The following is a 25,986-nucleotide window of genomic DNA, read 5'->3' on the forward strand; positions in this document are numbered from 1 at the left end:
AGTCCAAACATCAATTATCCAGGTGGCCCACAGTGCTCCAATTCATTTGATTCCCTCCCCCCCTCAAATAAATAAACCCAGCAAATGTCCTAGAAATGACAACACAAAGAGTCCAGGAAAAGAAAGGAAGTAAAGCTACAACATAAACCCCTGCTGCTCTCCAGGATGATTCATCAGCTCTCCTTTCTCTCAGTGACAGGGACTACGAAAATGGGCTGAGCTCTAGTTTTAGTCAAATGGATAAAAGAAAATACATGAAGCAAAGTTTCTGGGTTTTTATTTAAATTTAAGAAGGTTACAGTATTTTCTCTTAATGTTCCTACAGGTACAGCCACCTAGCAGAGGCACTGTGGGCTACAGCAGCAGCGCCCCGCACCTGAAGTGCTTGGTACCTGCGTGTCCCCCATCGGTATCACTGAGCATCTGAGATCACAAACCCGACTGCTCAGAAGGAACAGATTCTCCATCTGAATCATCAGTAAGGTTTGAGTTTCCTTTCATCTTAAAAATGGAATTGCACACAAGTTTGTTAGGCAGCTGGGTACTGGGGGTTTTTTTCCTTCCTTTTTTTTCTTAAAATACTGTCCCTCTTTCTATGCCTTTCTATTCCTCCTTGTGGCGTTTGGCAGAACCAGGCAATCATACAAGGGGAAAAGAAAAAACCCTTTTCCTTCCCCTTCTATGGGAGCTCCCTTTTAACTTTCCTTCCTTTTTAGTCAGATATGTGATCAGCACCCGAGTCGCTAATACTGGTTTTCTTTTCAAATGGTTTCAAAAGTGTAAAAAATACATTTTTGCCTTGCTTACATCTCCGAAGAATCCTTAAGAGAAGGATTCTTGTTTAAATGGCCTGGGATACAGAAATTGCACTGGGGTTGGACTTGCGGCTGAAGGATCCTGTGGACATGTAGTGTTCTCAGAAGTAAGATATGGTATGTGCTGATGAGAAGAGGTTCACAGTTCTCTGCTTCTGGGAGGTCCAGGTAGCTCAAACCCAAGCACCACCAGCAGGGAAGTGTTGTGCACTGCTGTCTGTGCTAAGCTCTCCATGCTGAATGAGCGCTCAATCTGCACTTGAAAGTTTCATGATGTGATCTTTAAATTAACAACAAAATAGAGCACTGTTGCCAAAAGAAGCTGTAGTGTCATCTAAACATAAGGAACCCTACTTTACAGGAGGAATTTTTTAATGTTTCTAAATGAGACTCTCACTGCAATTCAGTAACCAGAGACACAGTATGCTGAAGTTACAAGGAAGGATGTTACAGAAGATGCTTTCATTTTCTTCAGTCTTTCAAATCAATGTAGAAAGACAGGAAAACAACAATTATGAAACCTCCCACTGGATCCCCTCCCCTTCCCCATCTACTTTTCCCCACTCAAAATATTGAAACTGCACAAAAAGCGACAAACAAGCCTTTCAAATTACATTTCAATTCAATTCAAACAGACTGGTAATCTCACAGTGATGAGAGGAGAAAGTCAGGCTTTTAATAATTATAATATAAAAAAATAAAAAAAAAAGCTTACAAATAGCAGTGCAGCATCCCAAAAGGCCATGGATTAACTGCCAGAAGGGGACATAATTATACGCAGAATAAAAAACAAAAACAGAACAACCCACGCTGGCAATGATTTTTCATACACAATAGAACAAGCAGTCAAACGTCAGTCTAGGCTGTGGAAAAACAACAGTTTCTCTTTTTTTTTAACAATATTTTTTTCTTTTTTATAAAAAAAGATAAAATAAAAACACAAATAAAATTGTACATAAATGCGAATGTCCAACACTGAAAAGGCAGGGCAATCACACCACTGAGACAAAACCTGATCAGAAAAAAAAAAAACCCAAACCAGTGAAGTCCACTTTTTTTCCTTTTATCTGGATGCTGGATTTCAGGCTGATGCGTCCCATCCTGCATGGTCTCAGCAGGTAAATGGAATTCCACTTGGCAATGACTTCATTGCAGGACAATGACAAGAAAGGTCATCTCTCTTTGACCAGCTGTAGCACAGATGCACTGGTTGGTTCGTTTGCTTTCTGTGTATGTTCTCATGTGCTGTCCCTCTTTCTGTTTTTTTGTTTGGTTTTTTTTGTTTGTTTTTTCTTTATTTTTTTTCTCCCTCTGTACAATTCCTTGTGTTCCAAGGCTGAGTCCTAAGACTTGTGAAGCTGTCTGGAGTCATGTCCTGGTGAAGGTGGTCATGCTGTAGTGATGGCATTAAGGTCCTTCATAAGTCCTTCCAGGTGGGCCATCTCTTTGGTCAGCTCATCCGGTTCATAATTCTGTGGCAGATGTAAAGAATTATTGACAAGATTACTTGCTTCCTTTAATAGACGGACAGAATAAGAAGAAATTGTCAGTGATTCTAGTGTAACTGTGACCCTGGCACATAAATAAGCAGAAGCAGATTTAGCAACAGTTGCAGGAATTAATAACTTGACTCTTATTTTAAGTGCAGACCTTTTTCATAGAATAGTTTGGTTGGAAGAGACCCTTAAGATCACAGAGTCCAACTGTTAACCTAATGCCGCCAAGTTACTTACGTCGGGTCACCCACTGACATCCCCACTTGGCCCCGGGGCAGCCCCCCAGCCTGGGTGCAGTGCTGCTGCAGGCCCCCACCTCCCCAGCCACACTGCCTGGTCCTGCCCACACTCCTTTGCAAGCTGAATGTCTTTGTTTCAGGTGTTTTGTTTTTTTTTTTTTTTTCCCCAATAGTGATTCATGATTTCACTGAAATTTAAGACTGTGATCATCTTATCTGTTTTCCTTGTATCAATTCCTGCTTCAAGATAACAGCCTCCTTTGAACAAAAGGAAGATATTTTTAAAAAACCTTCCCAATTTAATTGGAAAAAAGGTCAAAGCAAGCACTTCAGTAAAATGGTTTTGATAATCATTATGCTTGCTAAATTCATACTCCCTTTTCTAGCTCAACTGTCTGGCTTCAGCTACAGTGAACAGCTATCACTCTTATCTGTGCATCTACGTAGATAGATCACCATGGATTAGTTAATCTTAAAACATTTTCTAAGATGACCAAGTCTTTCCCAGTACTGTGCAGTTCCTGGAGCATTTCTCCAAACCCTCTTTGCTCTTCCAATGCCATTTTCACTGAAGGCAAGCTGGGCTGCCTGTGGTATTCCTGTACCAGCTCTGCTAATGCCGAATCAGAAGCAACACAACTCCTCTCCTGCTTGATAGTTTCTGCTCTATGTATTTAAGGTCCATTATTAGACCTTCTAGTACTGAAGCTACTGCTCAGCTGCCTGCGTACCATACACCTGAAGTCCTTCCCAGAGTAGAGCCCTCGACCCTGACTGCAATCTCACTTCCTTTGCTTTCAGATACAAACTTTTTTCTTTAATTTAAATAGAAATGAATGCAGCAGGCACTTTCCAGTTTACCAAGCAATCTAGACTGTACTAGAAAATTCATCTCTGTCCTGTGTCTAACACATTATCTGCCAACTACTGACAATGATAAATAGCAGCGAGCTGGAAGTACTCAGACTCATTCCTACAGGCTCTCATAAAACCAGAATCAATTCAAATCACTACCTCATCCTGATTTTTAAAACTCATACTTATAACTAATATTTAGTATACTGTGATGACTTTATCTTATAACAACTTATTAATGCCTATAATTAAATATTCCAGATTTGTTGATGAACAAACTAGTGACTGTATCTTTTGTACCAAGCAAAAGAAAGAATAAAGTAGAAGTGACAACCAGACAGAAGGGCAAAAGTGCACCAAATCAAGCATGCATACAGTTTCTAGACCAGCGCATACAGAAATAAAACCAAGAGGGTAACAAAACCAAAGGACAGTAAGGAAACAAGAAAAAAAGGAAAAAATAATTAAAACCAAGCATTTCCTGTAGCAGTAATACAATAGCTAATACAGTACTTCTTGGCTTGCAATTTGAAAGGAAAACAGCTCTTCCAGCATCTGACACCCAAAACATCCTTGCTTCTTAAAAGCTATTTCTAAAAGACCAACAGTTGGTTGTATTTTTCCCCCAGTCAGAACACTTTCATATGAGTATCTAAAAACATGTTTGGGATGATAGCTTTAAACATTTTGGCATTCGTGCTAAATTTCCATCTGCAATGACACTCTGGATGCTCTGCAGCAGCACAGGAAGCTGCAGCTGCGTGACTTTAATGGGATCCAAGCACAGTACGCTTGCAAAACAGACGGCAATAAATGACATCTCAACACGAGCATGAACACATCTTAAGCTGCACAGAAGAGCAAAAGGCACTGTTGGAGGCCTTCAGCTCCATGAACAAAGATGCTCTTTACATCAAGATAAGCAGGCAAAAAACAGATGTGCAGGGCACTTCTACAGCTCCAGTACGGAGGCCTGCATATAGAAGCCCAAGTCACAAACCAAAGCTCCATTAGGCACTATGTACTGCAGAGAACGAAAAGACTAGGGCTAGAGACGGCATCTGTCTTTCCTCTTGTAATTGCGAAAGGCTCACAGAAACCAGAGCAGTGAGCACGAGTCAAGAAAGGAGGTCCCAGAGAACATTACTCTGTGTTCAGCTAGTGGCATCAGCTCAGCCAAAATACTGTCAGAGGTTTTTCAGTGTTTGACTGAATGGGCTTTGTGGACTGGAATAGGTGGAAGCACTGCATCTGTTTTAGTGTTGTGTAATTAGGAAGGAAGGTACTGCTCTTCAGTAATTTTCAGATTTAGAAAGTACTACTAGTACTTGCCATTTAAGTGCTTATTCTCTGAATTTACTGCCTTGTGTAGAAGGTATTTGCACTAGATTTTTTTAATATCGGTTAACAGGCAATGGCACTTGGTGGAAGTCAGCAGCCTCATTATCCTCTGCCTTCGCAAGTCTCATGCAGACATTACTAAAGATTACAGGTATCACACAAGGAGAGATTTGCCACAGTTTGATAAGCACTGCCAAAGAAAGCCCCTGGCAGTGTAAGAGTACCTACGCTTTCTGAGTCCTCAAGCATCCTGGTGGTCTCCTGCACATCAGGGGCACTGGGGACTACCACTGGCATAGGAGGTCGGGTTCTTCCTAAAGTCCCAATCGATGCAGTCTTCACCGAGTGAACTGGATGGTTAGAAGCATAAAATAAATTGTTATATAGTCATGCCTCAGTTAATTAGTTCTTTTGCCTATTCAGAAAGCTCTTGAAAGTAGGAGAATAAAAAGGATTCTATTAGATGAAAAATAACACTTCAGATTACAGAGTGCTGAATTTGAATCTTTGCCTGGTTTATCTGTGTACATAAAAGGAAAGGGTCTTGAAAATTATACCAGCAAAATTCACTCCAGCCTCTGACATTTCCTTTGATGCCGAAGTCTACCCCCTGCCCCTTATGCAGCTTCTCTCATTTTCCTCTAAAATTGCCTTTTTCTCTTTTTGGCAAGTGTGTCTTGCCAGTTTTCCCCTGCTCACCTTGCTGAGTCAATAATGGTGTGCTTGGCAATGCAGGGTCGTACGTGGAACCAGCTGGTGGAACTGCTGGCACTGCAAAACTCTTCAGCGGGTGGGAAGGACGGACATGTGCCGTGGGGAGGTTCTGAGCCGAGTCCTCCTCTTGTGCATTAGCCAGGTAAGACCCTGTGGTGCCTTCAGGATCCTGGTGGTCAGCACAGGTCTGAGACGAGGAAGCTGGCATGGTGTCTGTGCTAGGTGTATTTCGAACAGATTCTACAAGAGACCAACAAATCAACAACAACAACAAAAAAGTTGTTTAACAGAAACTTTCTCTGTGGTCAGACGGAAACAAAACAGTAGTGTTTGCAAGCACCTTTTCCATAAGCCAAGAAGTGAATTCACAGATTCTGTTTTAAGTGAATTCACTGTCCTGTTTTAAGGTGAACGGCAACAGCTGTCTAATAACAAAATAAGCTTGAGCACTGAACGACTCCACAGGCATAATACCAAATCTATAGTTTTGCAATGAAACAGGTACATGTACTAAGACCCAGATAAACAGCATGGAACATAAATCTTCATTCTTCACTTCACCCTTGAGTATTTCACAGTATTGACATTCTTAAATAGGTATACATTAAGCATATATCACTGTAGTGCATACAGAAGAACCAAATTTTTTTCCCAGGTATGAGTTGAAATCCCTTTATTTGCTGAATGCTAAAATGAAACCACAGGGTTCATTTGTTTGTCTGCAGCAGGCTCCGCCCTGATCTCAGAGAACAATAAGACAGTATCTTGAGTTTAGGGCACTGTGACCCTACTTGGACAATATTCAGGAAAAGATCTGGCTTGTGAGATCTGTCACTTCAGCAGTATAAACAGAACAAGGGAAACCTCTGCCTCGAACATATCATCTGCCTGTGTAATTGCAGCCTTGTGAGTTGTTTTCATAAGAAAACAGGAAACAACGCTGTTGGCTGTGGCACCTCAATTAAAACATAGACCTTCAATTGGACAAGCTCAGAATTCACTTAATCTCAAGATGTTACCTACATGCAATTTAGCAATACTGTGCTCTGGAATTTTTCAGAGCACTGGAGACATTAAGAAACTATTGCAAATGATTGTGCTTCAAGCCTGAAAACACTGCACAGAAATCACTGCAATTTTCTGGGTGCTTCAGGAAGATTAACTAATGTCAGCTCTCAGTAGCAAAGTCTGGACTTTTGTCCTCTCTTGGTTTTAAACAAAACTGATTAGGGAAAAAGTTAGTTACCGTATTAAGTAGCTCAAATTAGATTAATTCTCATGTTTCAGGCTCCAGGGCTGAAGATTTCAGAACAAGAAATCTTGGTATTTTAAGTTGTATACAAAACATTAAACCTCCTTCTCCAAGGACATTGTCATGGATCTCAAAATCTGATCTACAGAAAACTCAACCTATCAAGGATTCTGCTGGTATTTAAACTGATCACTGCCTCTCATGGAACACACAATGGTGACTGACCAAGTTAAGCTTCAGGCTTTGATTTCACATGTTTCACTCATTGTTCCATTATAAGCAAAATCTATCTGATCATTTATATCTCACCTGTGGAATTGGCCCTGTCTGAATGGGACATGGATGTGCCAATCGGCCACGGGTTGACCTGGTGATGGAGATAGCTGCGAGTTGGAGAAGCGAGGCTGCCGGAGTGGAAATGATGGTGAGGGTTATCGAGTGAATGGATGGGATGAGCACTAATCACAGCTGTGAATGAACATAAGACAGAAAAATGCTTAACATACAGACAAGCATGCACATGTACTGAAATGCACCATATCCCTCCCTTCTCCCACAAAGCCACCGAACAGGGGAGCCAATGGCCCAGCAGGTTTACAGTGACACCAAGATGATGTATTTTAATATCAGTTTTCCAACTCTGCTCCAGCACTTTAGCTCCCTCCATACCAAGACACAAAACCCCCAAAAGAGGCAAGGCTCTCCGTTTTCCTGTGCAGAAAGTGCATCTCTCTTGGCTGTATCTTGCAGACACTTTCTGTTACACTTGAGAAAAATAAAATTAAGCTCCCTTTATAATTTCCATGTATTTCACACTGTGCCATAAATGTCAGAACTAAGGCAGAAGATAAAGGAGCTCACATTCCAAAATAATTTCTGGTTGTCTTTGAATTTCTTAACATTATAACCAGATGTGGCGTATTTAGTTAATTAAACAATGCAAGACAAACAATAAGAGTAGGGAAGACACCAAAGGCTCCACTTATTCCCTCTGTGCGGACTTTGTAAAGCTCTGCTCCAGTGTGCTCAAACCTAAAGCCTCTTTTTCTCCCCCCCCCCCCCCCCCCCCTTTTTTTTAAAATCTTTCTGTTTTCTTTTTCCTGTTTGAGACACATGAATTTTATACTTAATGTAAATCATCCTTTGCCCTCACAGCCAAACAAAACCTCACTACTCCCCAGCTGGGAGGAAAAACGTGCGCAGAATTTAGTTCATATGACTGACTAAAACACTGAACTGCTTAAAATCATACAGAAGAGTCACAACACAAAAAAGTCAGGACGGGAACACCGCCACTAGCACCATAAAAAACAAAAAGGTTGTGGTTGGTTATTTTCTTTTGAACCTTTTCTGGAAATTCTCCAGATGTGCTGCCTATGAAAGTTACTTTCTATGAATGACATGATGCAGAAATCCATCATTATAATCGCGAGTGCAGTTAAGACTTCTTGCACTGATGCATGCGGTCTGAACTCAGAGGCTGACTAAACAAATATGAACCCTCTGACTTCCTCGCTTCCTGGAAAACAGCCTGTCAGCAGGACAGGATATGTGAATTGATCAGTGGCAGCAATATACTTAGAGATTTTCAGCTATTGGTAATAAACAATTTCTCTCTCCCATTAAGTTACACCAACAGAAAGCTAATGCCATTACCTACCTCTTGTAAACAAAGAGCAACTTAACTCTAATACTGAGTAATCAGTAGGTTCTAGATTTAAGTCCTGTGAGACAGCTGTCAAGGGGATGTGAAAAGTCAGGTATTCTCACTAAGAGCTTCCAGCAAAATTAAACCACCACTTTGTCTTGCAGGGAACTGACATGGCAAAATAACCCATAAAAGCTTGGCAATCAGAAATCCAGAGGCAACAGTCAGAGACACTAGGAGCTCTTTTATGTGCCAGCAAGGTAGGAGGCGTAAAGATTGTAACGCATAAAATTTTACAGGCATAAACATTTTCATTACTTTATTTGTAGAAACCACTGGTCTACACCTGTGTTTTAGCCAGCATTTGAATCACTTTGAAATATAACGTACGTTAGTACAAAAGACTGCCTATATGCTTTTGCAACCTCAATAAAAAGTCATGCACATATACTAAACCTTTCAAGAAATTTCCTAAAAGCTTGGAGATGAGGAGAAAACCACAAAATCATAGTAGCTCTGAAACATGATCAAAGCAGCATCCAGTGAACAAGTGGGGAAAACCAATCCAGTGAGAATGCCAGAAGGTTTACCCTGCCACCTAGCCAGCCACCTTCCACTGCTGCATTTTGCTGACAGTTTGCTGGGTTATGAGACCTAAATCATGTATAGCTTTACAGGTCAAAAAGCAGCATGTTGTATCACCAGTTCTTAATGAAGATCATGGTGCATTATTTACTTCCAAGGAAGAGAAAAGTTCAGGTGAAGAACTGGATAAAGAGAAATTGTTAAAAAAGAAACAGCCCTTTGCTTCCCAATGTCCTTCCAGCATTTTTGTATTCCAGTTGTCAAAGAAGGAAACAACTAGGCACACCCCATTACTGTAAATTGTACTAAAATTGAACATACTAAATTATCCTAGTTTAGTATTTAAGAGGTAAATAACTAGGCTTGAATGCTACAGTGGGCAGAGGGAGAAAAAAGCCATAGGAAGGTGTCTGCAGGCACAGGCTTAAACACACTAAATGGCCCTGCCTTCTGCGTTGCTCACTGCAAAAGGGCCTCACACACCAGTGTCAGTTTTTCTGTGCAGCTTCTTCAAAAAGGTATCTAAAGACATTACATTAATGTTTCCACTTACTATAAAATAGAAGACTACAGCTGGAGGCCCTTAGAGCTTTTGCAAACAGGATGAAAAGTCAAACAAAGTCACAAAAACAATCTCAATCCCTAAGGCACCAGATGACCTTGCATATCCTTCCTGACATTTAGTGCATCATGCTAACCTGTCACACTGAGCCAGCTGTGTGTCTGGTTCATTCTTTCTGGGCAAGGCAATATCTAATAAAGAGAGGGAAAACAGAGAAGCTTTTCAAGTGAACACAGCAGGACTGGTATCAAAAAGAGATGTCAAAGCTGGGTTTAGTGCTGCCAGGAAATACCATATCCACAACTGTATCTGCTAGCATTATCACATCAGCTTGAATACAATCAAAAGGCAGAACTGGAATATACTACCTCCCTAAAATATGCATCACCGCTGTATGGCTTGTGTGGCCTGCATACCTTTTAGTCCTCTGTGGGACTGATCACATAAGTTGCTAAGTATCTTTCTCACTGAATGACACAGGACAAGGGATACTTCACTGCGCTCTTTCTGTGAGGCACCCTGCACAATTCAGCAGGGGCTCCTATACGAGTTTATCTTATGTGTGTCCAATACTGCGTTCCATTTAGAGAAAAAGCACTTAGAACTGAGTGCAAGGTACGACTTACTGTAGTGTGAATTTGTTACAGGGTCACACAAGTCTGAATTCATCACGTTCTAGCACTTGCCATGGGACATCATCAGGCAATCCTCAGAATCCAATAGCTGCAATGTCCCTTGCTAGACACCCATATATGACAGCATGCAAACTTCTAAGAAACTAATCAAGAGTAAAGATTATTAATATAAAACTATCCTCCACTCCTTCCTCATATGCGTAAAACTGGAGAAAACAAGGAGCATCAGGCTACTTACTTTAAAACCAAGAAAAAAGATACTGTCTTTTAAGAAGGTAGTAATACAAGGAAACAGTTGAAAATTCACAAACAGAGCCAATCAGGTTGTCAGGACACTTGAAAAAGCGCGTAAGGGGCCAAGAAAACCAAGCACTTGTTTCAGGTAAATAAAGTAAACAGTTAGAAAGTTGAAACGTAACTGACTAGTCTGAATTCGTTCCATAAAACACAGGAGGCTGTGGCAGCAATTACCTGGCTGCAGAGTGCTCAGGAAAGCCTACATCCCAGCCCCGGCAAGCACTGTAATTTTGCCTCACAGTTCTCACTGCATGTTGCCTTTTGTACTTTTTACTTAGGTTCTCAAGTCAGGGTTTCTGCCTAGTTGTTCAGAGGTTTAGCCAAGTCCCTTTCCATCTCAGAGTCATCGTTTGAAAACCTGATATATTAATTCTTAAAGTATTTTGTAATAGTAATTAAAACATATTACTACTGCCTCAACAAAATCTCAGTTCAGCACTATTGCTCAAATCGTCATTAACTAATAGTGAGATACACAGATAAGAAGCAACAAACCAGACATTCTCCTCATTTAGGAGTCTGCTCTGCCAGACTCGCGAAACCTCACCCTCTGTCAGTGGTCTGTCCACCTTCTGATAAATTTGTATAAAGGCCCATTGTGGAGGAAAGCTTCTCATGTACTGCAGGCTTTTGGTATCCTTTCCAAAAGATTCCAGTGTTGCTCCTTCAGGGCCATTCTGCTCAGTAAATCACGGGACAAGTTGGCACATGGGGACATCTTGCACTGAGACCTGTGGTGACCTTTTGCCCCAGCTCCCTAATTCTCTCCTACTGGAAGAGCAGCTGAGTTGTTTCTGAAGCTGCTTCTGAGCCACTACCATATTTTAGCATAAATCCATACTGATTTTGGTTTGCCATAGGAGGGTGGATTGTAAACTGCAGCTTGTCAAGAGCTGCTTCACAGAGCTGCCCATGCAGTGGGGACAGCAGTTACGGTTAGCGCTGTGGCAGAAGAGTACGATCACTGCAGATATGGGTGAACATGGTTGTTTAGAAAAGATTAAGCATGAGTCCTGTAAAAATAAATCCTGCCTCACTAATCTCAGAGCTTAAAGACAGTAAATATGTCAATAAAGGGAACCAGCAAATATAATACAGATAAATTTTTAAAAAGGCTCTGACAAGACTCCACTCCAAAGTTAAAACACTAAGTTGCTGCTGAGGGAAAGCTCTTTTATGGATTGAAAGATGGTTACAGATATGAAGCTAAGAGGGGCTTGACAGTCAATTTTCAAGACAGAGGAGAGGAAGCAGGAGATTCCCCAGGTATCAGTGCTGGGACTGGTTTTAACCAATTATCTTTTTCAGTGACCCAGACAAGGAAGCAATCAAAGACATCTTCAAGTTTGTCAATAATATTAAGGCCTTTGGGGTAGTCAAATGCTATTCTGATGTCAAGGAACTCCAGAAGGGCTTCACAAGAGTGCATGAGCGGGCAAAGAGGTGGCAGGTAAACTTCCACATCACCTGAATATACAGTAATACACTGAGGGATAAATAAATCCAAACAGTACTTATATGATGCGGGACCTCAGAGCTGCCAGTTACAATTCAGCAAAGAGATTTTGGAAATAGGGTTGACAGATCATTAGCTCAATATGCAACGGCAGTGAAAAAAGCCAACAGAATGTAGTACCTCACTGGGCAAGGAAGGTATTGAGAACAAGGCCTCTGCCTTATCATTCTGCTCTCTCATTCATCGTTCCCTGCTCCGTAAGAACTTGGTGGTACTGTGTGCAGCTCTGGCCTCTCTGAACCTCAAGCAGTTTAGCAAAGCTAGAGAAGGTTCTGAGAATGGTGACTAAAGTGATAAAGGGGATGATGAAGTAGTTGCCTCATGACGGGAGGCTAAAAAGGCTATGACTGTTTGGTCTAGGTAGGAGAAAACTAATAGTGGAGAAGAACGTGACAGATTTACCAGCTCTCTACAGTTCCTACGTAACAGCTGGATACTGGCAAGAGTGAAAAGGGCACGGACTATAACCAGCAGCCAGGCTCACAGGCTTGTCCTGGAAAGCACGTGCAGTTGCCACTGCTGGGGGCTGGGACAGACAGACTGCTGGGCACAGCCCCGACGTCCCCACTTCCACAGTGCGCCTCCTGCTCGCTCCGATACAGCTGCTCAGTTTTTCCTTTTAACTTGATCTAACTCTGCCTTCACGATAAGAAATTCAGGACGCCTTCTTTGAACTGTCTGCACTGCATGTATGACAGAATTACTTAGGAAAAGTAAGTAGGAAGGCAGCAAGTGTGTGCGCCTGTGCATACAGTATCAACATGGCTTGTTTGGGTGCTCCCAATTTCAAGCCAGCTAGTACGTGGGCTGTTGACTTACGCTGAGGTGGTTGAGAATCAAAAGGCATCATCATCTTGGGCCTCATCCCCCTTCTTCCTGCCAGGGTGGACATGCTATCCTCTGACTCATGCCCTGAAGGAAAAATACTGAAGGTTATTCACTACTGCAGCAAGCCTTGTGTGATACCATACCAGACTATTTCAGTCCTCAGTATTTCTGGGCTGTCCTGTTTGTAAGCAGTTCTGTGACTCGTAACTGATAAAACTAGCACTCTCATCCCTCACTAGAAGGCAGAAAAGACAGTTAGGGTAAAGATTATCAGGCACTGTAGAAACTCTTCCAGACCATCATGCAAAGACACACCTCTGGCAGTGCAGCTCTGGGCAGTGAGGGGCAGGCACGAAGAGTCACACGTGTGGGTCAGACATGCTGGACTAACGAGTTACCCACTCGCCAAATGAAAACTCACCCACACCAAAACCTGACTGTGTCTGTCCGCTGAAAGAATGTCATAAACATCTCTCAGCGGTTTCATGTGAAACACTTGTTGATCTTCTGATTACTAATCAGTATTTACCCAAGGGAAACGCATGCCTTAACTCCTGGGCACTCAATTTTCTCACTAAAACGTGTGATCCAGCCTTTTCAGAGAATCTTACAAACTAGGCACAAACCCCAATTCATTACTTGGAAAACAAGAACAAAAAAAGGTTAAGGGTAACTAAATAAAAGGTCAATAAAGCAATTTCACCAGAGTAAAATGCATTTGGTTTTAAACATCACAGTCAAAGTACTCGTTGATAGCTCACCTCTGTAGGAATTGCGCCTTTGATGGATATTGCTGTCCATGGAATTATCAACGGGGGTGATGTCTTGGGAGTTGCGAGGGATTGGGGTATCTGTCATGATTGGGTTGGGATCTGGAGATTTATCAATGGGTTTTAGCTCCAGTCTTTCATGATGGATCCACAGGTCAGGAGGCTTGACGTCTTTCGAGTTTCCTTTGTACTTATGGGACCCGTTCACTGATTTGCAGGCAGCTCGTTTCCTTGGGAAGGAAAACAAATGAAATGCTCTTAGATGTAGGCTTCCTTTCACTTGTTGAAGGAGGCAAATTTTCACTGAGATTTCCTTCAGATCTTGTATCCAGCTGAGCAAAAGCTACCCACTGGGCAGGAAGCTTTGAATTTTACATATAAGCACATCTGACATCTCAAAGCATATTCTGCAATTCTGACGCCATGAAATTTGTCTCAAATGCTACCACATGCTGTAGAACTGTGCTCTACAGTCTAGGCTTTCATTAACAAAAATTAAGTTTTCAGTACTTACGGTTATTAAGAGAATATTCTAAACATGAAGTGTACATACATCGTGCTGTGCCCTTACTCCAGGGCTTACAAACAGCCGCAAACAATAGCTGTAGGAGGAGTGTACAAATAGCCACTTATCCCCATAGGATGGTTAACTCTACAGATTAATGACATGAGCATTCATTTTCCCACCGCTCAGGTCAGACACATCTGATGATGGGCTTTTTCATCACTGCTGAACAGCAGCAGCCCGATTTTAAGGCAGACATTTGACATGACGGAATTTTGGAAAAGTAAACCGCAGAGTTCCGACACTGCCCTCCACACGTGCTCCAAGCTTTGGACCCTGGCAATGACGGAGGAAGGTGTCCTTTCTAGGTGGCAAGTTTCCTAGAACCGGCTAAGATATGACTAAATATGATTTTGAAAATACCAACGAACAGAACAGAGCTGTCTGATGTCGGTGATTCACAGCCAGACGTGCCCCCAGCATCCTGCCTGGAGCACTGTAGCTGAACCAGCACAACAGATCAGGTTATTCACTGGCTGTGGGTTGCTGCATGTAAGAGGTGGCATTTAGAAACTGGGAAAACAAAGGCAAGATTTCACAGGCTTATTTCTGCTCTTTGAAAATAAAATGTATCTCTTGGGTGCAGGCCCATGTATTTTGCCCTCTCCCAAGCACACCCCCAGCTGCTAGACCATATATCCTTGCTTGCCTCTCCTGAAGGACTTGCATTTTTACAGGATGGTTCAGCTTCAGCAAAACAAGTGCAAATTATCTTCTACGCCTGACTTTTAATAACTTTCTTAAAACTCTGTTTTGCATAACAGAGTCTTTTCAAATGTTAAAAAAAAGCTTTCAGCTCTGTTCAGTTCTTTCAAAGGACATGCAGGAACAACCTTCAGGAGCCTATAAATGGAAGCATGTAGTCTTAATTCAGATGGTCTAAATGAGGAAAGAATTCAGATACACACCTGTACTTTGAATTTTGGAGCACTTTTCTAAGGAGCCCAGCACCAGATTCAGATTCCACTCCAGTAATCTATCTAAAAATTGGATATTACCACGCACAGCTTGTAAACATACTCCACACAGTGAAGTACATGCTAAGAACAGAAGTGAGAATCTGCCTGAGCTGCTGAGCTCTCACAGCTCTAAACAGATGTATTGGCTCAGGTTTGGCAACAATTATTTAAACAATGAAAGGGGCAAGTGCAGGTATACATGAAAGCATTGCCACAGTTTGCCTGTAAACTCTGGACAGCTTGTAAACTCTGAAACACTGATTAAGAAAAACAGCACCTCATCACCACTGCAGGTAGGATCACGTAGCTGCACTGATGCATGTAGTCTTCTGAACACAGGAATCCAAACTGCATTACCCATCTGTTGTCAGGACGAGTATTTCTACAGCCCACAAGACTTAAAAGCAATAAACTTAAGCATCATAAAGAAAAGATTAAATCACAGAATTACACGAGAAAGGTAGGACAGGGCAAAGTGCCACCTGGACATCTTACTTTTTTTGGTGAGAAGTTGTACGACGAGTGCAGAAGACGGCGACTATCACCACTATCACAACGGTGATCACTCCAACAGACACTATGATTACAAGCAGCATGTTGCTGTCCAAGGGAGAAGTAGGACTTCCATGGGGACTGTTACTGCCTGTTGGAGATGGAAGAAAGGGGTTATTTATTATACAGAAAAAAACCCACCTAAAGCAAGCAGTGCCCATCAAAGGCTTCTAAAATCACTCCGATTAGCAGAATGAGAAAGATATTTGTCTGCTAGGACTTCAAGTGAAGTGCTTGCTTATGTTCTTGTCATTTGCTAACTGTGTTTCTGTACAACTACTAAATCTATAAAACGCTTTATAGATCCATTTCCAACTAACGGTCTATGAAAATGTATGTTCATCCTACTCAAATAGTTATCATAAAAAAAAGTTCAATAGTTTAGACTCTAAGGGGAGTTAACTTGGGACTTTGCTACAACTTTAGTACCACGGGCACTCCCTTGGACCCAATAATCACACGGGTCAGCATCAGTATTCTGTAGTGGTCACTCTCCTTCAAAAGAAACACACTTGCTGTAACACTAATGAGTGTTACCTTAGGGAAAGGCTTCCAGAATGCACAGTGCTAATAAGGAGGAGTTAGGATGATTTTTTTTTCCTTCCTAATATGTTCTTATGAATTAATTTTACACTTGTGCACTATAGCAGCCATTTAAACTGGGAACAAGATCTGCTTATCAAGACTGAAATGCAAATGCACACATTGATTATTTTTTCCATATACCCCACACAGCAGGCAAGAACGCTGTGACAGAAGTATGATACTATTTCTTGAGTGGAAAGAACTATCATCATGAAGAGAAAAGGTCACTGGAACAGATGTAATTGGTATTTTCAGTCGGATACAGCATCACTCTGTGAAACACCAAACGACTTTGCATTTAAATTGAAAAGCTTTGTAACACCACTTACCACCGAGAGGCGGTTTGTAATCCGGCCCTATGTCCACTGGGCGGCTGCCTTTCCCTGCAGATCCTGAAGCTGGAAAGGTCGTATATGTGGTAATTTTACATACATATATATACACACATAAACACACACTTTAGCATTTCTAAGGTAGCTCTTTTAGAATTTCTCTGACCCACTGTGTGCATTTTCCCCCTCCTTGTCTCTCCCCTACATCTATTTGGCTTTGAACAGCAACTGTGTATCTCCAAGAAGAGAACAACTTCTTCAAAAGACCTATTTAATAATTAGTTTATTGTGTTAGTATTTTCCTAAGTAAGCTTAGGAGCCTCTACTAGTATTAATTTTAAAAAAATACAATAAAAATTATTTGCAGTAATGCACAGATATATATTGAAGAAAATGGCTTTGCCACACTTGTACAGACAGTTAATCACCTTGAAACAGTGATTATACAGGTTTTTTTCCCTTCATACCTAATCACAGTAGGTGTGGAAGGCTAGAAGTGAAGGATCAAAAGCAGAGTAGACACCATACTAAGTCCCTGCCTATCCATAAAAAACTTGCTTTCAGCTTCTCCCTGTTCTTTTTCCATTTGTTTCACCTTCGCCGGAAGTGACATTGAAGTATTGCAAAAAACTTTTTGGTGAAACCTGGGATTCATTAGTTTCAAAGCTTTATAGGCTGACAATGGAAGTTAACGTATCTGTACCCCAGTCATCACCAACTGAGGCCAATGACACAGCCCTCCTGAACCTGGGCTGCTCCAGGGGGCTCCTAGGTGCTGAATGCCAGAGCCAACACCAGCTGCAATGCTGTCCTCCTTCCACTTAAAAAGTATTTCCCCTTGCATAATTCAGGTCTAATTTAGATTACTTGCTGCCAGAGCAAGACACATGAAGTCACAAGTTCACCTCTAATGTTAAGACCTCTCCTGAGTTAGCAGAATGCTTCCTGCAGATAAAGATACACAAAATCCTCGTTCTTTCACTTCTGTATTTTCATTAAAATGCACTAGTGCAATATGACCATGAATGATAAAAATACTATAGTAGGGGAAACATAAAGCAAGATGCAAAGAACATCCCTATTGGTACCCAAAATACTCCGCACATTTTTACCCGTTACGCACAAAAAGCCAAAACCACAAAAATCAGAAGTCTGCAAGTTCGGCAGTTTCACCGTCGGGAGAAGGATTTTCTCAGTTAAAAATCTACTCTAATCAAGAGGTAGTAAGCGTTAAAGGATGTGTAACAAATGGAAATTGTGAACTTGAAGTCAAAGTCTGTAAATTAATCACTGTGAAATAAAGACAACTGGTAAACCCAGCAGAAGTTTCCAGCAAAACTACTGATTTATGCCCCAAAAAGAAAATAAGAAGGAACGTTACATGTAATCAGTGAGGATTTAGATGCAGTCTGAAATTGCAGGAAAGATGTATTGCAGGACAAATCTATAATGAAAAAGACACACTGCCCCTGCAAGTCTAGAAAGGACACTGCAATCAGTGAAAACGTGTCCTTTTCTGGAAATACTGGACTACTAACTTTGCAGCCGCCATGAAATAATTTAACAGAATTTTAAACAGCTTGTATTTGATACATTTGTATCTGCATGACCAGATAACTTGCACTGGAAATATGTGAAAAAAAAAACAACCCAACCCGAGATGAATTGTCTGAATCACTGAATGTAGTGCAGAAGATGCACTGAAGCACCAGAGAAGCTGGGGGTGGTGGTGGTGGTTGTGGGAATAAAGGTGACTGACAGTATTTTAAAAGGACAACTAGACACCCTACACATTGTTAGTGCAGCAGCTGCAGCCTTAACATAGGCAGGATCACGGAAAAGGCGACAGACAGGCGATGGTGGCATACTTAATGCCCACCTTTCTGTTTTATTGAAAACAGGTATTTTCAAACAAACTAAATGTCAGACTATAAATTTGGTTGGCAACAGTCAGACATACTGAATTTAGACTTCCATAACACATTTTACCAAGTACTTTACAATGCTTTGTTAAAAATAACATCATAAAAAAAGCAATGTGGCACATATTAACAAGATTAACAACAAATTAACTTATAAGAATGAGAATTATAGTTGCCGAATCATTATTCACAAGGCATATTTCTAATGAGTTCTGCAAAGACTTGTGCTTGGCCAAGTGTAATTCAATATCCTTAATAACACCATGAATGAAAATTAAAATAATTGCTACTGAAGGTAGCAGGTGACATAAAATAATGGTGTAGATAAGATATACAAAATCACCTGCGCAGACCGACGGGGTCATGTGGTACATGTGAGCGTAATGCAGTGGTTTGCGGGGTGTGTGCGCTCCCTGAATGATGTATATACTCACACTGCCAACTGCAGATTTTATATACCCCCCCATACGTGTGTGGGTAAGTGACAAAGAGTATAAATCACATTTAGATGACAAAAAACATGGGAAGGCAGTGACACGGAGGAAGCAGTATTCTGGCAAGCTGCTCTAGAGGACGTAGCCATCCTTGGGAATAACTACCTACGCACGACCCCCACAGCGCGCGGCAGCTCAGGGACACCTGATACTGGCACTGACTGCGGTGACAGTGTCTGTACATTTCCAAAAATGCAAAGGTAACTAACTACAAGATGCAAAGTCCAGTTTTCAAAATAGTGTAATTTAGATACTTAACCAAGACGCTTCTCAGTATCTAATTCCTGAAACCAGGGATCAACAGTTCAGGCTCTAAACCCCGGGGAGTTCCTCTCTGAGGCAGTGCCTCGGGCTGACCCTCCGCTGCCGTTTATGCGGCCGTAAGGACTGTCCCTCACTGCCCCCCTTGGAAGCAGCGAGTCGTCCCCTCCGGAGCACACACCTTGCTTCTACCCCGCATGCTCTGAACAAGCACACACACGTGCTGCACCAGCTGTATAGACACTGGCCTGTTTTCCAGGATCTCATAAAGTTTGTTGTTGAGGTTTCCTGTTTCCTTCCATACGAAGGAACAGTTTAAGGTAACGTTTACTTGAAATTGTTATTTTATTGTTGAATTCTTTTTAGCTTGTCGGTCCCCATGTTACCCATTAGGTGTCTGCAGCCAGACCACACATTCTGTGTCACTTCAGGACAGTTTCACCGGGGTCAGACACCTCAACCTCTGCTTCTGTACTCGGCTGGTGCAGCTCCCTGAGGCCTGACAGCGACGGCCACTAACTTCTCATCCAAGCTCTGTGCTGTGGAAGTGTGTGGAAGAACGCTACAGTGTGCTTAATACAGAAGAAAAACATTAAATTGGGGGTCAGAACCAACCAGACAGAACCACCAAGGCCCGCTGCCCCTGTAGCTCTGTTCCTTCCCCGTGCCAAACAACTTGCCCACCATTTCCTGAAAGACGGCCTGCAGCTCAGGGACAGTCACAGCGGGCTGTCCTGCTCTTCTTCCTCTGCTCCCCTTCTACATTTAACGTACTGCCATGATTTTATGATCTCCGAGTGTTCTTATAGGAATTCTGAAACAAAACTCTCAGCTTTTATGATTTATAAATTATATAATTTGGTAAAAATTAATCAAATTGTTACTGGAAGAATGTGTTACTTTAGGGTGATAAGAACGGATGAGAAGATTTAGTTTTCTGCTGAAATGAGGTCAGAATAGTGCAGAACAGAAACCAGCAACTTTTACATTGCACCTGTTAATCTCCCCCTATTCCCTTCCACTTGCAGTTGAGCGCTGATGATGACACGTGAGCATCTGCTTACCCACAGACATCTCAGCTAGCATCTCTGTTACACAAGTCTGGATATGAATTTACTCCAGAGCCATCTATACCAGCATTATTTGGTACACAGAAGGTAAAAGCATATTTAATAAATTACTTCTAAGTAACAAGTTGAAAAGCAACCCCCCACCCCCCTCATTCTCAACCCCTTTAGGATCTATTTAATTGTATGTCTAAGCTGCTTGCCAATGTCCTTTTAAACTCATCCCTTTAGATTAATTCTTTCCCTTTTTATTGGGCTTGTAGGTTATTTGGAAGAAAGCAAAAATAGCCCTGGGACATCCACCTTATAATTCAATGTAGTAGACTCAAAGCTATCATTTTTCAAGCTAGTGTTTTAAAACCTTAAGGCTTTTAGTAGCTATTGCTGTGCTCTTCAGGAGTGTCTGGAGTCTAAATGAGCTGACGAGCAGAATCTCTCTTGCAAAAAAGCTATCTAGAGCAGGCATACTTCCCTTTATTATGAAAATAATTACCCTTTATTATGAAAATAATTATAGATGTAGAGCTCACAAAATGGTAACTGTTTGATCTTCCACCTCTATGTACTGAGATCTTGGATCAGTGGTCAGAGCCTGGCTGGAGTATCAATTAATCCAAACTCGTTCTGACAGAATGATTCAGCTCTGGCACAACCCGCTTGTCCCTTCATGCGACATCTGACTACAGAGATCACTTTATATTCCTAACACCCAAACCACAAATAGGGCTTCCAGTTCTTCCACTATTAAAAGCACAAGAAGAACCCACTCATTTACAGTTAGAGCAGCAGATACTGTTTCATTTAGGAAATGCAACAGCACATGGACAGGAAAAACAAAATGTGTGAAGGATGGAATAAAAGAGAAAGCATGGCTATTAATTTACCTTGATCATTAGGCATTTTATCTGAGGATTCAGCTAGCGAGACAAGCAAAGGGAAGGAAAAAACAAGAGAAAGATCACAAGGATTGAAGGAGTGAGAGACGGAATTTTAAGTTGCACATAGCGTAAGCAGACTAGCTAGAGCTCTCATTTCTAACCACCAATACTCACATGGAAAAAGTAACGTTAAAAACAGCTGCTCATAAATTTTTGTTTTTCACCACTCCTTACAGTACTTTTTTCCAGGCTATCATGCATTTGTGCTATTTCACTAGTTCCCCACCACTAAGCAGTTCTTTATATTTAAGAGCCTGTTGTGTCACAGTAGTTCCCATTATATCATCCAAGTCGCTGGCAAGCAGCTGTGCCGCTGGCTACCACCTCCAGAGCCTGCTGCCTGCTGCTGTTTCATCACGAGCAGCCGCGATGCACAAGACCCTGAATCTTAAAGCAACTAAAACCTGGTTTTCTAAAAAGCACATTTAGGACCCGGACCCACAGCATTAATAACTAGATGACCCGAGTGCCCACCACTAACTTTGAAACAACACAATTAATCAAACAGCTGAGCAACGTCTGTGTATGTATTAATATATATAACACAAGAGCAACCCAACAGAAAATTTTGTTCTAGTCAGACTCCACTGTCTTCTTGTCTTTTCCAGTTTAAATGTAATATTCACGCTACTGGTACCTTATCCTTGCAGGGGCTGCATTAAGAAAACAAGAGGAAGACATTTAGATACACGTGCTAGTTCACCTTTTGGGGTTCTGAACTGGACCGCCTCAGACATGGGCCCCATGCCCTTCGAGTTGCGGGCCTGAATTTTGAAATAATATGGTGTATCAAGGGTTAGTTCTTGTATTTGATGGGTCAGTCTGTTTCCCACGACGGGCTCAATAACCCAGTCATGTATTTCAGCATTCACATCCGTACTGTAGTAAATGATGTATCCTGTCCAAAGGAAAAAGCAAAAGAACTTCATACATAAAAGAACAGGATAGTCATAAGATCTCACAGAAAATGTTCTATTGACTTTTAATGACATTTGCACAGTTAAATGACTATGGCTTTTCTGAAAGTGTATTTTTTCTCTTTCAAAGACTAATTATTCAATTATTCAATTGCATTAAATTATTAGGCAGCCTTCCCATCTTAAATTTTAAGCTGATCAAAAGTGGATGTTAAGAGGAAAAAAGCAATTTAAAATATCAACATTATTTCCGACCACCATTCACTGAGTATGAAGAAACTCCTCATTTCCATCTCGTTACTGTTCACAGTCCAAATAATATAAAATAACATAAAGCTGTTATCAAAGCGTTGTCAAAGTATTAACATTTATAGAAAATAGATAACATTAAAACAACAGAACACTCCCATGCACAGCTAAAGAACATGTTCAGTAGTTTGTAATTATTTTATATTTTTCAGTTTATTAACAAAGATGACAATAATCTGAAGAGAACTGAAGTTATCTTGCACGTAATAGAAAAAAAGGCATGGGAAGAGTTTATGTTCTGTTACTAAAATATACTGCAATTACAAACCAATATGGAGTAAAAGCTTTATAACTTTTTTATATAAGAAACACAGAGCCCCAGCATGAAGTAAATACTTGTACCAAAGTAAAGCCCTGTACAGGGCTGGGTCATCAGCTGGTTCATGCACAAATTGCTTCTTCCCTTGTCCCACGGACCACCAGCCTGGGGGTAACAGTAAGGAAGGGGAGATGTTCCCCAGAGTGATTTCTACTTCCTTATAGCAATTGAAAATATTGCTGGTACCCCATATTCACAGAATTCACAGTAACCAGTACGGCACGGAGGGTGATGCTTGACAGGCCAATGCTTAATTTCTTCCCTTGATGGCACAGTTAACTGCTGGGGAGGAGACTGAATAATTTGCCACTTGTACAGGTCACAAAGCAACAGTATATATATGGTGACAGCTGAAAGCACTATATATAGTCTAGTGGCACAAGACTACTGTGTTAACTTACGACTGTACTAATTAGTCAGCAACTGCAATGATACACAAGCATCTGGAACCCAGACTAGCACGGCTCAGTACTCCGTATCCCTCCTGTGCTCTCAAAAGATTAGGGCTGAAAAGCCGAGTACTCCACAGACACGCCAGCCAGTGCATGGAATTACATCATCACTTTTTACTGCATGACTTAATACACAGAATGAACTGAGCCAAGTTAATGAGTAATTACTGGAGGATGAAGCTGCCCCTCCGGTGGGCAGGGGCTGGCCCAGCAGACAGCACTCGGCTGTGTGAGCTGCCCCTTCCCGGGCACGGGGCCGGCAGGAGAGGAGCCGCCAGGAGAGCGTGTGGCATCTCCCAGCACCTCACTGGGCACAGGCTGCTGGAGGGGGGCTCTGTGTAAAGGCCTCAGTGACAGGACAAAGGGGAACGACTCTAAGCTGGAAGAGGGTACATTTCGATTTATTAGGAGGAAATCCTTCCCCGTGCGGGCGGCGAGGCGCTGGCACAGGCTGCCCGGAGAGGCTGTGGGTGCCCCATCCCTGGCAGTGCCCAAGGCCAGGCTGGACGGGGCTGGGGGCAGCCTGGGCTGGGGGGGGTGTCCCTGCCCCTGGCACGGGTGGGACTGGGTGATCATTACGGTCCCCGACGACCCAAACCCTTCTGTGGTTCCTATGACACTGAACCTAACATGTTAGACTCAGACTTACCACAGAATGATTTATTTTATTTTATCTTTTAGCTGTTAACTGCTACATATGCAAAAGCTAATAAATACTATGTGTATTTACATTCAACATGTGTGAATGAATGTAAGATCCTCCTTCACACTTTAGACACTGCAAGGAGATTTTTTTTTTTTACCTGGAAAATTGAACATGTGCGATGATTTTGCTAACCACATTGTGTAAATGCCGATCTCATTGTACACTGTCTCCCCTTCTCATGGATACACCCAATTTAAGAGGACAGGCTTCTCTTTTCAGGAGCAGATATAACCTGGGCATACTCGTGCCTGTCTGAACGCCCCCCCTGACTGCTAGCAACCATGTCCTTTCACCTGCAGTTAAGATAAAGGCTCTTGTTTCTCCAGTCAAACCTTCTTTCCCACATAGAGGAAACATCTTGCTGATAATAAACTAATACAGAATTGGCTTTATAGTCAATATAAAAAAACATACAACATACAAAGAGCTGTGTGCATGCAGAGGCACACGTTCTGGTGCAGAGCAGGCTGTCCATGGCACCCTTACAGCCCCACCTCTGCGCCACACCTGGCACCCACCCACCCCTGCTGCCCTCCCTTCAGCACCCACAGCAGACAAAGACCTGGTGGAGCCTCTGGGCTGCGTGCTTAGCGCCTCTTTGCCTTGCAGGGGTCTTTCTTATGGCTTACTTAAAAGTTGACTGTAATTACTGAAGGTTAAGAGTCTGCACTATTCTGCCTTTTCAGAGGGATCTCAGTTTTATCTCCTGTCTGAAGCTGGCCGCAGCACTGCCTAGTCAGACGCCAGCTGGAGGTTTGATTCTGCACCATAGTTAATTCTGAGAACAAAAGCAGAATCGAACACTGCAAACTACACCCCAATAAAATCTGCTTTAAGCTTAAAGCTTGGTGTGAAAAAAGGAAAATTTAAGAGAATTATTTCAGAAAACCTTTAGAAATGGGCATCCATACAGAAATTATAGAAGGGACACAGTAGTTACTATTTGATGTAAAATGATTTATCCAACTTGGAAGTGATGCAATTACAAAGGCAAATAACAGTTTACTCCTAATGGTTATGTCAGGGGACTTAATAAACTGACTTTAAGTCTGTTCTGTGCCACAAAACTGACACAAAGATGACAAAGGGCACTGGGATGAACCCTTCTAAATAAAATACTGATGGGCCAGAGGCATTACAGACCTATTTCTGGAGGCATGCTATTAAAATAGCACAAGCTGATGAAGGCAAAGGTTATTGAGATATTTAAACTTTCAATTATATTTCTGGTTAGACTCCAATTTCACACTGCAGTTAGTTTGTATCTTACTACATTTTTACTAGGTACAGAAGTAAATAATTAATCTGGGCTACTAAAAAGATTGACAAAGAAGATAACAGACCTCTTGGCTAGCTCTAGGCTAAATGAAGCATGGAACACATTCACATAGTTATGCAGATTATATTCTGTTGTTAACCAGCCATCTTATATCTGCCTTTATTGCTCATGCAAACTGCACCTGTAATTTTGCCATTGGCTTCGGATGGAGGCTGCCAGTTAACAATTATTGTCCGAGGTTTTCCCTCCTTGCTCACCACAGTCACGTCTTTGGGAGGAGAAGTGGGAACTGCAAACAAACAAAAAACAGACTATCAGGAACAGGTCGCCCTGTTTCAGTGCACGTACAAGTAACCTCAGCACATTTGCTCTATTTGTTGTACCGCTGAAAAAGAGCATGTACAGTAACAAAACCGCTGAATATTCGATCTTCAAAGAAATCCGCCACCCCAGTGGTAGTGGTCTTACTGATTTACTTCATTCAACTGGTAAATGCCATCTGGTGTGCAGCATCTCCTTTCCATGAGGAGTTACCTGTTTCTAAAGCACTTCTGGCACCAGGTGCTGTGGTTCATGACTGAACGAGCCCACCTGTCTCCAAAACCACGGCATCTTTGTACAGCTCTTACAGCGGGGGTCAATGCCTTCTAACCTCTTCAGTCATCATAAAGATGACATGAACTTGTGAAATAAACACATTCTATATGCACAGGCATGTGAAATGTCTCTGCATTTTCAGGTTTATGGTGGGACTGAGACCTGGTAATGCCAATTAG

At 41.8% G+C, this 25,986-nt stretch overlaps 1 protein-coding gene across 9 annotated transcripts in view; it reads right to left on the bottom strand.

Moving 5' to 3' along the window:
- Nucleotides 1-260: 260 nt before the first annotated feature.
- Nucleotides 261-25,986, bottom strand: part of NEO1 (neogenin 1) — a 212,119-nt gene continuing 186,393 nt past the window's right edge. For 4 of the 9 annotated variants that reach the window (XM_056345733.1, XM_056345730.1, XM_056345729.1 and 1 more), the window contains exons 19-29: nt 25,392-25,499; nt 21,932-22,126; nt 21,175-21,207; nt 16,544-16,612; nt 15,573-15,720; nt 13,545-13,783; nt 12,775-12,867; nt 7,022-7,180; nt 5,446-5,700; nt 4,975-5,096; nt 261-2,287 (exon numbers count right to left, since the gene is read on the bottom strand). In XM_056345733.1, the coding sequence (XP_056201708.1) occupies nt 2,204-2,287; nt 4,975-5,096; nt 5,446-5,700; nt 7,022-7,180; nt 12,775-12,867; nt 13,545-13,783; nt 15,573-15,720; nt 16,544-16,612; nt 21,175-21,207; nt 21,932-22,126; nt 25,392-25,499 (1,505 nt within the window). In that variant the 3' untranslated portion in view covers nt 261-2,203. Of the gene's footprint in view, nt 2,288-4,970; nt 5,097-5,445; nt 5,701-7,021; nt 7,181-12,774; nt 12,868-13,544; nt 13,784-15,572; nt 15,721-16,543; nt 16,613-21,174; nt 21,208-21,931; nt 22,127-25,391; nt 25,500-25,986 lie in introns of all 9 variants that reach the window. The other 5 variants (XM_056345732.1, XM_056345728.1, XM_056345735.1 and 2 more) reach the window with 3 other exon arrangements.

Source organism: Falco biarmicus, chromosome 7 (assembly GCF_023638135.1).
Source record: "Falco biarmicus isolate bFalBia1 chromosome 7, bFalBia1.pri, whole genome shotgun sequence".
In the NCBI taxonomy this organism is placed as follows: Eukaryota; Metazoa; Chordata; class Aves; order Falconiformes; family Falconidae; genus Falco; species Falco biarmicus.